This window comes from Scyliorhinus torazame, chromosome 12, assembly GCF_047496885.1.
Source record: "Scyliorhinus torazame isolate Kashiwa2021f chromosome 12, sScyTor2.1, whole genome shotgun sequence".
NCBI classification, from domain to species: Eukaryota; Metazoa; Chordata; class Chondrichthyes; order Carcharhiniformes; family Scyliorhinidae; genus Scyliorhinus; species Scyliorhinus torazame.
Window position 1 is genome coordinate 158,054,957 of NC_092718.1, and position 13,872 is coordinate 158,068,828.

The 13,872-nt window shown below is 51.4% G+C and overlaps 1 protein-coding gene across 1 annotated transcript in view; it reads right to left on the reverse strand.

Moving 5' to 3' along the window:
• Positions 1 to 13,872, reverse strand: part of tmem120aa (transmembrane protein 120Aa) — a 74,986-nt gene that overhangs the window by 37,930 nt on the left and 23,184 nt on the right. Inside the window, exons 3-4 of the mRNA XM_072469247.1 lie at positions 13,086 to 13,202; positions 11,431 to 11,490 (exon numbers count right to left, since the gene is read on the reverse strand). Of these exons, the coding sequence (XP_072325348.1) occupies positions 11,431 to 11,490; positions 13,086 to 13,202 (177 nt within the window). The remainder of the gene's footprint in view (positions 1 to 11,430; positions 11,491 to 13,085; positions 13,203 to 13,872) is intronic.

Here is a 13,872-nt window from a genome sequence, read left to right on the forward strand (position 1 = left end):
TGTTGTGTATTATATTCAGCACACCGATTATTTTCAAGCACTGATTTTGCATGTATTTTATACAATTTTGTGTAATTTCTGTAACAATGTAAGTTTTGTAAAGTTATTCTGTTTTGTTTTTTTTAATTTTTAAAGTACCCAATTCTTTTCTTTTTGAGGTTAATGGGTATGATCTTACAGCCATTTCATAAACGTGGTTACAAGGAGATCAAAGTTGGGAATAAAATATTCAGGTGTATGTGACTTTCTGCAAGAACAGGTAGAAAAGAAAGAGTGGTGGGGTAGCTTTATTAGTACAAAATGGAACAAGTACAATAGCAAACAATGATCTTGGATCAGAAGATGGAGAATCCATATGGTTGGAGGTAAAAAATAACAAGGGGAAGAAGATACTGGGAGTAGTCTATAAGCCCCCTAACGGTAGCTACCCATAGGACAGAGAATAAATCAGGAGATAATGAGGGCATGTATAAAAGGGGTGACTTCAATTTTCATGTGGATTGGGAAAATCAAATTGGTAAAGGTAGCCTCGAGGAAGAATTTAGAGTGTATTCAGGACACTTTCCTGCAACAATTGTTGGAGATCCAACCAGGGATCAGGCTATTTTGGATCTGGTAATGTGTAATGAGGCTGGTTGAATAAACAATCTCCGAGTAAAAGAACCCCTAGGAATCAGTGACCATAACATGGTAGAATTTAGCATTCAGTTTGAGAGTAAGAAACTTGGGTCAGAAACGACTGTGCTAAACTTAAATCAGAGTAATTACAAAGGAGTGAGGGAAAAATTGGCTGGAGTGGACTGGGAAAGGAGTTTAGCAGAAGATAGTTGATGAGCAATGGCGGACATTTATGAAAATGTTTCACGATTCACAACAAAGATATAACTAAGTGAGGAAGAAGGATTCTTGGAAGGGATAAAGCAACCATCATTAATCCTGGAAAATAAGAATAGTTTTAAACTGAAAGGAAAAACATACAATGTGGGAAAGATTAGTAGTAAGACAGAGGATTAGGAACATTTTAAAAGCCAACAACAGATGACCATACAAAAATAGAGGGAGAAGGGTCAACTAGCAAGTAATATAAAAATGGACAGAAAGGGAAGAGAGAGGCCAAAGTAAACATAGGCCCCTTAGAGAATAAGACTGAGGAAATAATAATGAGGAACCAGGAAATAGCAGAGGAATTAAATAAATACTTTGTGTCAGTCTTCATGGTAGAAGACACTAATAATATTCCAAAAATATTAAATAATCAGGGTGAAAAGGGGGGAGGAAATAAATACAATAACTATCATTAGAGAAAAAGTATTCGGGAAATTAATGGGGCTAAAGGCCGATAGGTCCCCTGGACCTGATGGGTTGGAACCTAGGATATTAAAGGAAGTAGCGAAGAGATAATGGATGCACTGGTGGCAATCTTTTAAGAATCCTTAAATTCTGGAAAAGTCCCAGATGATCAGAGAGAAAAAACAGGCAACGATAGGTCAGTTAGCTTAACATCTGTCTTTGAAAAATGTTAGAGCCCATCATAAAGGATGTAATAGGGTAGCACAGTGGCTAGCACTGTTGCCTCACAACGTCGAGGTCCCAGGTTCGATCCCAGATCTGGGTCACTCTGTCAGTGTGGAGTTTGCACATTCTCCCCGTGTTTGTGTGGGTTTCACCCCCCCCCCCCCAAACCCAAAGATGTGACGTGTAGGTGGGTTGGCCACACTAAATTGCCCCTTAATTGGAAAAAAATAATTAGGTACTCTAAATTTTTAAAAACAGAGAGTGGAATGCTGTGAACAGTTTGAACCCCTTATCTAAGGAACGCTATACTGGCATTGGAGGCAGTCCAATTATTTGGTTCATCCCAGGTATGGAGAGATTTTCTTACGAGGAGAGGTTGATTAGATTGGGCCTGTATTCATTGGAGTTTAGAAGAATGGAGGTGAACTTATTGAGACATGTAGGATTCTCCGAGGGCTTGACAGGGTAGATGCTGAGGTTGTTTCCCTTTGTGGAAGAGTCTAGGACCAGAGAGTATAATCTCAAGATTGATGCTTTGTCCATTTAAGACAGAGATGAGGAGAAATTTCTTCTCTCAGGAGGGTACTGAATCCGTGGTATTCTTTACTGCAGAGGGTTGTAGAGGCTGGGTTATGTATGTTCGTGGTTGAAATAGACAGATTTTTCACCAGGAAGGGAATCAAGGGTTCTGGGGATAAGGTGGGAAAGTGGAGTTGAGGATTGAGAGGGCAGCACGGTAGCATGGTGGTTAGCACAATTGCTTCACAGCTCCAGGGTCCCAGGTTCGATTCCAGCCTGGGTCACTGTCTGTGCGGAGTCTGCACGTTCTCCCCGTGTGTGCGTGGGTTTCCTCCAGGTGCTCCGGTTTCCTCCCACAGTCCAAAGATGTGCAGGTTAGGTGGATTGGCCATGCTAAATTGCCCTTAGTGTTGGGTGGGGTTACTGGGTTATGGGGATAGGGTGGAGGTGTTGACATCGGGTAGGATGCTCTTTCAAAGAGCCAATGCAGACTCGATGGGCCGAATGGCCTCATTCTGCACTGTAAATTCTATTACCATATCAGATCAGTGTCAGTCTTATTGAATGGCAGAGCAGACTCGTTGGGCCGAATGGCCTACTTCTGCTCCTACATCTTCTAGTCTCACAAATAATTGACACCTTAAGAGGGCCAGTCAGGGGACAATAGGAAATCAATAGATGGTTATCACCCTTTACAAACCAATCTGAATATGTGCCATCTAGACCAATCACAGATTGATCACGCACTTCTTAAGCCAATTAGGAAAGAGCTTTGCCTCATTTATGTCGATCAGAATGCAATAACACAATTGATCCCGCTATGGGCTTGGAATGAGTTAATAATCAGCAGCTTTCACTGAACAAGTTGCACAGCACGTTCCTGCTGTCTGCAGGGAAGCAGAAGTGACTGGGGGAGAACAAAGATCAGGGGAGGGATTTTCCGACCACTCGCCGGGTCGGAGAATCGCTGGCGGGCGGTGTAAATCCCGCCCCTGCCACTCGCCGAATTCTCCGAAGGGTGAAAAGTTGGCGGGGCGTCAATCGGAGAATGGCAGGGGCGGGCGCAAGACAATGGACTCCGGGGCTGCCCATATTCTCCTGGCCGAATGGTCACGTCGGCGTAAATCAAAACACCTTGTTAACGGCGTCAGCCAGTGCTGATGCATGGCCAATCCACCTAACCTGCACATCTTTGGACTGTGGGAGGAAACCGGAGCACCCGGAGGAAACCCACGCACACACGGGGAGAACGTGCAGACTCCGCACAGACAGTGACCCAGGCTGGAATCGAACATGGGACCCTGGAGCTGTGAAGCAATTGTGCTAACCACCATGCTACCGTGCTGCCTTCTCAATCCTCAACTCCACTTTCCCACCTTATCCCCTACGGGGGGCGGGGGGGGGGGGGGGGGGGGGGGAGTGCCGGGTACGGGGGGGGGGGGGCGTGAGTGCCGGGTACCGGGGGGAGGGTGCGTGCGAGGGCAAGGGAGTTTTGTCCGCCTGGCCAGGTGCCATCCTCCAACAGTCGCGCCCATGCAGCCCATGACACCTGGCTGGGGGGGGGGGGGGGGGGGGTGTACAGGCAATGATGAAATGTCGTCCCGTCCCGTCCCCCCGTCATGTTTTCTGATCAGCCAGCGATGTTGGCCGCCGTTGCGGCAGCCGCTATTCTCCATGTTGCCCTGGAGGAGGAGGAGTGTGCCAGAGAGGCGGTGCAGGCTACCGCAGAGGAGTATGCCGCAGAGGGGCAGGCGGCAGCCGCCCAGGCTGGAGGGACACCCGCCCAACAGGACGAGGAGGAGCAGGGGGAGCACCTAGTGGAGGAGGAACACGAGGAAGGGGGGGGGGGGGGGGGGGGAGGACGTCGCAGCGCCACGGCAACGGAGGCACCCGAGGAGGCCCCATGTGTACCGGCCCCGGCTGTCGTACCAGGACCTCACGGACCGGGAATGCAGGAGGAGACTCCGGATGAGCCGGGAAACCGTGGCACATATCTGCCACCTGCTGGCACACCTGGAACCGCGTGGCACTGGGGGGGGACACCCTCTCCCCGTGTCCGTCAAGATTACGGTGGCCTTGAACTTTTCTGCCACGGGGTCATTCGTGACGCCAGTTGGGGACCTGTCCGGCATCTCGCAGACATCGGTGCACCAGTGCATCCGGGCAGTGACAGACGCCCAAATGCCATTGCGGACTGCTACATCTGCTTCTCTGTGGACCGGGCCAGCCAGGATGCTCGGGCCGTGGGCTTCTCTGCCGTGGCCGGGGTTCCCATGGTCCAGGGCACGATCGATGGGATGCACGTCGCCATGCGGCCAGCTACAGATAACAGGGCCGTGTTCACCAATAGGAAGGGGACCTATTCCATGAACATATCTGCTTCTCTGTGGACCGGGCCAGCCAGGATGCCCGGGCCGTGGGCTTCTCTGCCGTGGCCGGGTTTCCCATGGTCCAGGGCACGATCGATGGGATGCACGTCGCCATGCGGCCAGCTACAGATAACAGGGCCGTGTTCACCAATAGGAAGGGGACCTATTCCATGAACATTCAGGTGGTCTGCGATCACCGCATGATTATCCTGCACGTCTGCACCCGGTACCTGGGAAGTGTACATGACTCATACATGTTGTCGCGGTCTTAAATCCCAAGCATGTACGAGGGACGCCACTCCCGGCTGAGGGGCTGGTTGCTGGGCGACAGGGGTTACGGGGGGGGGGGGGGGTGAGTGCCGTTGTGGTCGTGGCTGATGACGCCTATACGGAGGCCACAGAATGACGCGCAGAACAGCTACAATGATGCCCATGCAGCGACAAGGGGTGTGATAGAGAGGTGCTTTGGCGTGCTCAAAATGCGTTTCAGGTGCCTGGACCTCTCTGGGGGCGCCCTCTAGTATCCGTCAGATAGGGTCGGCCGCATCATTGTGGTGTGCTGTGTCCTGCACAACATAGCCCAGCAGAGGGGCAATGTTCCGCAGGCAGAGGGCGACGGAGTGGAGGAGCAGCAGGACGAGGCGCAGTCCTCCCCAGATGAGGGGGATGGGGACAATGGTCAGGGCAGGCGGGCTAGATATGGGTGGGTGGCTGTCCACCATTACTGGCTGGGCCAGCGGGCACGGGACAGGCTGATAGCCGCCCGTTTCACTGACTAGGGGGCGTGGGAATCGGCGAGTATGGCCACATACCGCACGCCATGGCAACACCCGAACACCCTCACCCCCCCACCCATCCACCCACCCAGCACCCTCACCCCCCCCCCAACCACACCCACCCCACCCGCATGCACACCACCCCTCCATTGCAGATCCACCTGCGGCACGACAGCCGGGCTCTCACGGGCTCCGGTGGAAGCGTGTCTATTGCAGGCCAGGGAGGATGATGACAACCCGCTCTGCGATGAGCTCCTGGTTCCACATCATTGGACGATGTCTGACACATGGCCACAGTGCCACCATCCACCCGGACCATCCCAGCATGCGGCTGTGACACTGCAGCGCACTGTCCCGTCCTCTGCCCAGGTGGATAGTGAGGGCAGCCCAGGGGGAAGGGGGCAGACTCACCTGAGGCCGACATAAGACCACCCCTCACACACACACTGGTGCTCAACGTACATGACACCCCCGCACGCTTCGAACAGAGCACAATGGCAGCTTCTATAGGTGTTAAAGTGATTTTCATAACAAACAGTGCATACACGTGCCCTAGCCCCTAAAACTCGTCTGTGCCCTGCACCCGTGCCAACTTACTCAGTGTCTAATTGTTTGGCCTTATGGGCCCTTTGACTACGCCTAGGTGGTTCCCCAGACGGTACAGCAGAACTGGAGCTGGACTCCTGCGATTCCTGCCCTCTGACTCGGGATCCCTTTGGCGGCCATTTCCTGGGGCGTCCTGGCCTAACTAGGCCAGGCTGCGGTCCGGGCGACTGGGATGGTGAGCTGCCAGCCTGTCCTGCCCGTTGCCCACCTGATGCACCTGGGATAGGGGGGGGGGGGGGGGAGAGTCCGAGGTGCTGCAGTGTTCCTGGACCTCCCCTACAGGGGGACCAGGGACGGGCGCCAGCAACTCCCCCTCCCTCAGGGTGCCTAATGGCCCCCAGGCCTCTACATGGGTCGGGGGTGCGAACGGAACGGCCATCCGACGCCCCTCCGACACCTGGCGCTGCCAGTCCTGGAGGCTCGTGCTAGTATCGACAAGGGTCTGCAGGTTTGCAGCCATGGAGTTCAGGGAGTTGGCCATCCCTGTCTGTGACTGTGCGACGCCGGCTAGCACATGGGCAATGGCGCCGATGCCCTCAGCGATGGCCTGCTGAGACTGGGCCATGGTCTGCAGGGATTGGGCCATTGCCTGCTGAGACTGGGCCATGGCGTTGAGCGCCTCTGCCATCTGCCGCTGGCTCATGGCCTCCTGTGAGAGGGCAGCCATGTCCTGGGCCACAGACGCCGCCTGCACGGAAAGCCCCAGGCCTCGCAAACCGCTTCCCATGTCTGACACCGTCGCACCCATTGCCTCCACCGCGGACGCCACCCGTGCGGTGTCGGCCTGGGTGGCACGCATGACCGGCACCACTCCCAGCTCCTGGACGCGGGTGCACTCCTCCACCTGCGACTGCAGCTGCTGCAAGCCGGCCGTCACCCTCTTCGCGCGTCCCAGGTTCAGTGGTTGCATCGGGGCTATGGATGGGTGTGGTAATTCCAGGAACCCGGTATCCAGCTGGGCGGCAGATGTTCGCTTGCGCCGGGCTCCCCTCCGACCACCCGGCCCCTCTGCTGCTCCTACCTCCACCTGCTGTACCGGGACGGCGGTGTTGTGCGCACCAGTGAGTGTACCAGACGCCTCATCACTAAAGTGCCCAACCGAGGTGAGTGTCTCTGCGATGGTGGAGGGTGTTGGAGACAGCAGTGGCGTTGTGTCGTGCGCATCGTCCGACTCTGATTCCATGGTACTTTGGGGTGGCGGTTCGTCTCGACCCATCCACTCTGTGTCACTGTCCTGTATTTTGGTTTCCTGGGTAGGGGTCTCCTGGGTAGGGGTGTCCTGGGTAGGGGTGTCCTGGGTAGTGGTTTTGTGACTCGGCTGCGACGGGGGCCTGTGGCTGACCCACCCCGTCGCTGGGTGGCAGACGCCTGCGTCGCCGCATCCGCACGAGACGGGGGCGTCGTCTCCCTATTGCTCCAGGTCTCTCCATCTCCCGTGGTCGCCCTGGGGCAACCTGCGGGCGTCGCGTGCCAGAGGGTCCGGGTCTCTCCGTATCCCGTGGTCACCCTGGGGCATCCTGCGGGCATCGCGTGCCAGAGGGTCCGGGTCTCTCCGTCTCCCGTGGTCGCCCTGGGGCATCTTGCGGGCGGTCGGCATCTGCGGGGATGGGTGCCTCGACGTTTGCTCCTGCGATACACAATGAAGCATGCATGGTTAGACATGCAGGCAGTGATCAGGTGATATGGGGGAGGGGGGAAATGGGGGATACGGGGGAGAGGGGATATGGGGACGGGCTGTCGGTGGCTCACTTGCTGGTGAGCCCCCCGACCTCTGCAGCGGCATCCACCCGGTCCTCAGGTCCACCAGCCAGTTCCAGGGCCCTTCCCTCATGTCCAGTAAGTATCCTCTCATCAGCTGGGCCCCCTCCAGTCCTCTCATGCTCCCTATTGTTGTGTGCGCGCTTCTCCTGTGGGGGGGCAGGTGGGTGGCAGGGGTAAAAGGCAACAGTGTTAGACAGGTATATGAATGCACGCCATCGGTTGCGTGTATAGTGCAGGGGTTAGGGTTAGGGTTGGTTTCACCTGGGGGTGCGCCGCACATCGGGCAGGGAGGGGGGGGGGAACACACCCTGGCTGCCCTGACGAGGTCGTTCACCTTCTTGTGACACTGGGTGCCTGTCCGTGGTGTCAGGGCCACAGCGCTGACGGCACCTGCCACCTCCCTCCACAGATGCCGGCTGAGGCGTGGGCGACCCTGTGGCCGTGTCCGGGGTACAGGGACTCCCTCTTCTCCTCCACTGCGTCCAGGAGCGCCTCGATGTCGTGGTCCTGGAACCTCGGGGCTGCGCGGCGGGCGGCCATCTTGTCGCGTCTTCCGGGGTGGGGGGGCGCGTCTTTTGAGCCATCACGCCATATGGCGTCAATCACCGTCCACGTTGGGTGACGCCATCGCGAATGGCGTCACGCTGCTGCTAGCCCATTCGGGGCCAGAGAATTTGCGTTGTTTGGGGGGGCCCCGACGCCCGAGTGATCTGCGCCGTGTTTGGCGCCGGGTCCTAGACATCGCGCCAGTTTTCGGAGAATCCCGCCCCAGGTGTCAACCTGTGCCCAAGGCTGAACCAGAATGCAAGAGCCATAGGATGCTAGTCCCATCCTGTTTTTGATAAGTATTAACATGCATCTTATTACAAATTTCCTGAGGTGAATGAGTTGATGGCGCAAATCATCATGAATGACTATGATTTAGTGGCCATTACTGAAACATGGTTAAAAGATGGTCACGACTGGGATTTAAATATCCAAGGGTATCAGACTATACGAAAGGATAGAATGGACGGTAAGGGCCGTGGTGCAGCTTTGTTGTTTAAGGATGGCATCCGGGCAATAGTAAGGGATGATATTGGTGCTATGGAGGACAAGGTTGAATCAATTTGGGTGGAAATCAGGAATAGTAAGACGAAAAGGTCACTGATAGGAGTAGTCTATAGGCCACCAAATAGTAACAGGATGGTAGGGCAGGCAATAAGCAAAGAAATAACGGATGCATGTAGAAATGGTACAGCGGTTATCATGGGAGATTTTAATCTGCATGTCGATTGGTTTAACCAGGTTGGTAAAGGCAGCCTTGAGGAGGAGTTTATAGAATGTGTCCGGGATAATTTCCTGGAACAGTATGTAATGGAACCTACAAGGGAACAAGCGGTCCTAGATCTGATCCTGTGTAATGAGGCAGGATTGATTAATGATCTCATAGTTCGGGATCCTCTTGGAAGGAGCGACCACAATATGGTGGAATTTAAAATACAGTTGGAGGATGACAAGGTAAAATCAAACACTAGTGTTTTGTGCTTAAACAAAGGCGATTACAATGGGATGAGAGAAGAACTAGCTAAGGTAGACTGGGAGCAAAGACTTCATGGTGAAGCAGTTGAGGAACAGTGGAGAACCTTCCGAGCGATCTTTCACAGTGTTCAGGAAAGGTTCATACCGACAAAAAAGAAAGACGGTAGAAAGGGGAAAAATCGACCGTGGATATCTAAGGAGGTGAGGGAGAGTATCAAATTGAAGGAAAAAACATACAAAGTGGCAAAAATTAGTGGGAGACTCGAGGACTGGGAAGTCTTTAAGGGACAACAGAAAGCTACTAAAAAAGCTATAAAGAAGAGTAAGGTAGAATATGAAAGTAAACTTGCTCAGAACATAAAAGCAGATAGTAAAAGCTTTTACAAATATATAAGACAAAAAAGAGTGGCTAAGGTAAATATTGGTCCTTTGGAAGATGAGAAGGGAGATTTAATAATAGGAGACGGGGAAATGGCTGAGGAGCTGAACAGATTTTTTGGGTCAGTCTTCACAGTGGAAGACACAAATAACATGCCAGTGACTGATGGAAATAAAGATATGATAGATGAGGACCTTGAGATGATTGTAATCACTAAGGAGGCAGTATTGGGCAAGCTAATGGGGCTAAAGGTAGACAAGTCTCCTGGCCCTGATGGGATGCATTCCAGAGTGTTAAAAGAGATGGCTAGGGAAATTGTAAAAGCACTAGTGATAATTTATCAAAATTCACTAGACTCTGGGGTGGTCCCAGAGGCTTGGAAAGTAGCAAACGTGACACCACTGTTTAAAAAAGGAGGTCGGCAGAAAGCGGGTAATTATAGGCCGGTAAGCTTAACTTCGGTTGTAGGGAAAATGCTGGAATCTATCATTAAGGAGGAAATAGCGGGGCACCTGGAGGGAAATTGTCCCATTGGGCAGACGCAGCATGGGCTCATAAAAGGTAGGTCGTGTCTGACTAATTTGGTAGAATTCTTTGAGGACGTTACCAGTGCAGTAGATAACAGGGAGCCAATGGATGTGGTATATCTGGATTTCCAGAAAGCTTTTGACAAGGTGCCACACAAAAGGTTGCTGCATAAACTAAAGATGCATGGCATTGAGGGTAAAGTGGTAGCATGGGTAGAGGATTGGTTAACTAACAGAAAGCAGAGAGTGGGAATAAATGGGTGTTTCTCTGGTTGGCAACCTGTCACTAGTAGGGTCCCTCAAGGATCAGTGTTGGGCCCGCAGTTGTTCACAATTTACATAGACGATTTGGAGTTGGGGACCAAGTGCAATGTGTCAAGGTTTGCAGACGACACTAAGATGAGTGGTAAAGCAATAAGTGCAGAGGATACCGGAAGTCTGCAGAAGGATTTGGATAGGTTAGGTGAATGGGCTGGGGTCTGGCAGATGGAATTCAATGTTGCCAAGTGTGAGGCTATCCATTTTGGGAGGAATAACAGCAGAATGGATTATTATTTAAACGGTAAGATGTTAAAACATGCTGCTGTGCAGAGGGACCTGGGTGTGCTGGTGCACGAGTCGCAAAAAGTTGGTGTGCAGGTGCAACAGGTGATTAAGATCGAGTTTTGTCTTTCATTGCTAGAGGGATGGAGTTCAAGACTAGTGAGGTTATGCTGCAATTGTATAGGGTGTTGGTGAGGCCACATCTGGAGTATTGTGTTCAGTTTTGGTCTCCTTACCTGAGAAAGGACATATTGCCACTGGAGGGAGTGCAGAGGAGATTCACTAGGTTAATCCCAGATCTGAAGGGGTTGGATTATGAGGAGAGGTTGAGTAGACTGGGACTGTACTCATTGGAGTTTAGAAGGATGAGGGGGGACCTTATAGAAACATATAAAATTATGAAGGGAACAGATAGGATAGATGCGGGCAGGTTGTTTCAACTGGCGGGTGAAAGCAGAACTAGGGGGCATAGCCTCAAAATAAGGGGAAGTAGATTTAGGACAGAGTTTAGGAGGAACTTCTTCATCCAAAGGGTTGTGACTCTTTGGAATTCCTTGCCCAGTGAAGCAGTTGAGGCTCCTTCTTGAAACGTTTTTAAGAAAAAGATAGATACCTTTCTAAAGAATAAAGGGATTCGGGGATATGGTGTACGGGCCGGAGAGTGGAGCTGAGTCCACAAAGATCAGCCATGATCTCATGAATGGCGGAGCAGGCTCGAGAGGCCAGATGGCCTACTCCTGTTCCTAGTTCTTATGTTCTTATGTTCTTATGAGTTACTTCACCAAACTGTCTCCTGTTGCTTATATGCTCAAAGTCTCAAATGACCATAATTAAAATTTAAGTTCAAACAACCCAGAACTCTTAGGGAAGAAAATGTTGAGTTGAGGCTATGTTTGGAGCCAGGGAATACTTACTTGGCTTGTTTGCTGAGCAGAGTCACATTGACATTTCCCAGAACCAGACTTAAGTACAAACTGCAATAGAAGAAGAAAGTCACAGTGTTTCCAGAAGCCAGAGCGGAAATGCAGTGGGCAAGTCAGTTACATCAGCTTTCAAACCAATCATGCATGTGTGGATGAAATATTTGTGAGATGTACGCCAATAACACATGGGAGCTGAGAGCCGCTGTCAATCTAGGCAATCTTCAACGCAACCTGCCAACTATCCAGCAGGATCTGCAGGAGACTGATAAAGGGTAGTACCTCGGATTGTTAAAATGCAAGGAAAAATTAAACTCTGTATTGAAATCACTGCAAGTATAACACACGTGGAAATGTCATCCAGCTTGTTGACTTTGCTGGTCACAAGCTGCAACTTCCATTATTTTTCCTCCTAAATGGAAGTAGTGCAAATCTCTATTAAAGATTGTTTCTACTGGCTGATAGCTTGCTTGAGGGAAAAGCATTCTCACCTATCCAAAGTCTCGATTCTGAACATGTGCATGAATAGGCACACCCCTGGCCAATCTGTGATCAGCAAAGATGATCTTACCAAGTCAGTCTTCCTGTGATGAGGTGGAGATGCTGGCGTTGGTCTGGGGTGGGCACAGTAAGAAGTCTTGCAATACCAGGTTAAAATCCAACAGGATTCTTTGGAATCACGAGGTTTCAGAGCATAGCTCCTTCGTCACAAAGGAGCCATGCTCGAAAGCTCATGGTTCCAAATAAATCTGTTGGACTTTAAACTGGTGTTGTAAGACTTCTTCCTGTTTTGAGGAAACTGATTGTTGATTCCAATAATGCATCATGCATTTGGGGAGGGCTAACAAGGCAAAGGATCATGCCATGAATGGTGGAATTCTGGAAAACACTGAAGAACAGAGGGGCCTTGAAGTGCATATCCACAGATCCCTGAAGTTGAAAGGATAGGTAGATAAGGTGGTTAAAAAGGCATATGGGATACTTGGCTTTATTAGCTGAAGCACAGAATAAAAGAGCAGGGAGGTCATCCTGAAACTGTATGAAACGCTAGTTAGGCCACAACTGGAGAACTGTGTGCAGTTCTGGTCACCACATTATAGGAAGGATGTGATCACATTGGAGAAGGTGCAGAGAGGATTTACCAGAATGCTACCTGGGCTGGAGGGTCTGAGCGATGAGAAATGATTGGGTAGGCTGGAGCCGCGAAGGTTGAGAGGGGACCTGATAGAGATGTACAAGATTATAAGGGCATAGATAGGGTGGATAGGAAGACACTTTTTCCAATAGTAGAGGGGGTCAATAACCAGGTGGGATGTGGGGATGAGAAGGGAGTGCAGGAGAAACCTTTTCACCCAGAGAGCAGTGAGAATCTGGAACTTACTGCCGGAAAGGGTGGTTGAGTCAGATACTCTCGTAACATTTAACAAGTATTCAGATATTCACGTGTGCTGCCATGGAACCTCTAGGGCTATGGGCCAAGTGCTGGAAAATTGTATTAGTGTAGCCAGATATTTGTTGACTGGCATCGACAGGATATGCAGAATGGCCTCCTTCTGTGCTGTGAACGCCTATGAATGGTCTGGTTAAGTAAACTCGTCCATGGCACTCAAAGGATTAAGCAGATAGGGTCGCTCATAGTGCTTACTTACCCGTTTTTTTTTGGCAGGAAGGCTTCCATTTCAAAGAAGATGTTTTGTCTTTCCTTCATCAGTTCCTGGATGAAACCAGTGTCTCTTACCTGCTCTTCAGTCTCTGGCAACTGACAGCTATGAGGATAGGAATCAGATCCAAGAGTTAACATTATGAACATCGCCCATTCCCAGCTGAAAATTTCATGGTAATGTGTCAGTTTGGCTCAGTTGGTGGCACTATCACCTCTCAGCCAAAACGTGCAAATTCCTGGACGCGCGTAAACAATCCGGACCAACACTTCAATACAGTACTGAGAGAGTGCTGCACTGTCAGGGGGTCAATACTGAGAGAGCGATGCACTGTCAGAGGGTCAGTACTGAGAGAGTGCTGCACTGTCAGGGGGTCAATACTGAGAGAGCGATGCACTGTCAGAGGGTCAGTACTGAGAGAGTGCTGCACTGTCAGGGGGTCAGTACTGAGGGAGTGCTGCACTGTCAGGGGGTCAATACTGAGGGAGTGCTGCACTGTCAGAGGGTCAGTACTGAGAGAGTGCTGCACTGTCAGGGGGTCAATACTGAGGGAGTGCTGCACTGTCAGAGGGTCAGTACTGAGGGAGTGCTGCACTGTCAGAGGGTCAGTACTGAGAGAGTGCTGCACTGTCAGAGGGTCAGTACTGAGAGAGTGCTGCACTGTCAGGGGGTCAATACTGAGGGAGTGCTGCACTGTCAGGGGGTCAGTACTGAGAGAGTGCTGCACTGTCAGAGGGTCAGTACTGAGAGAGTGCCGCACTGTCAGAGGGTCAGT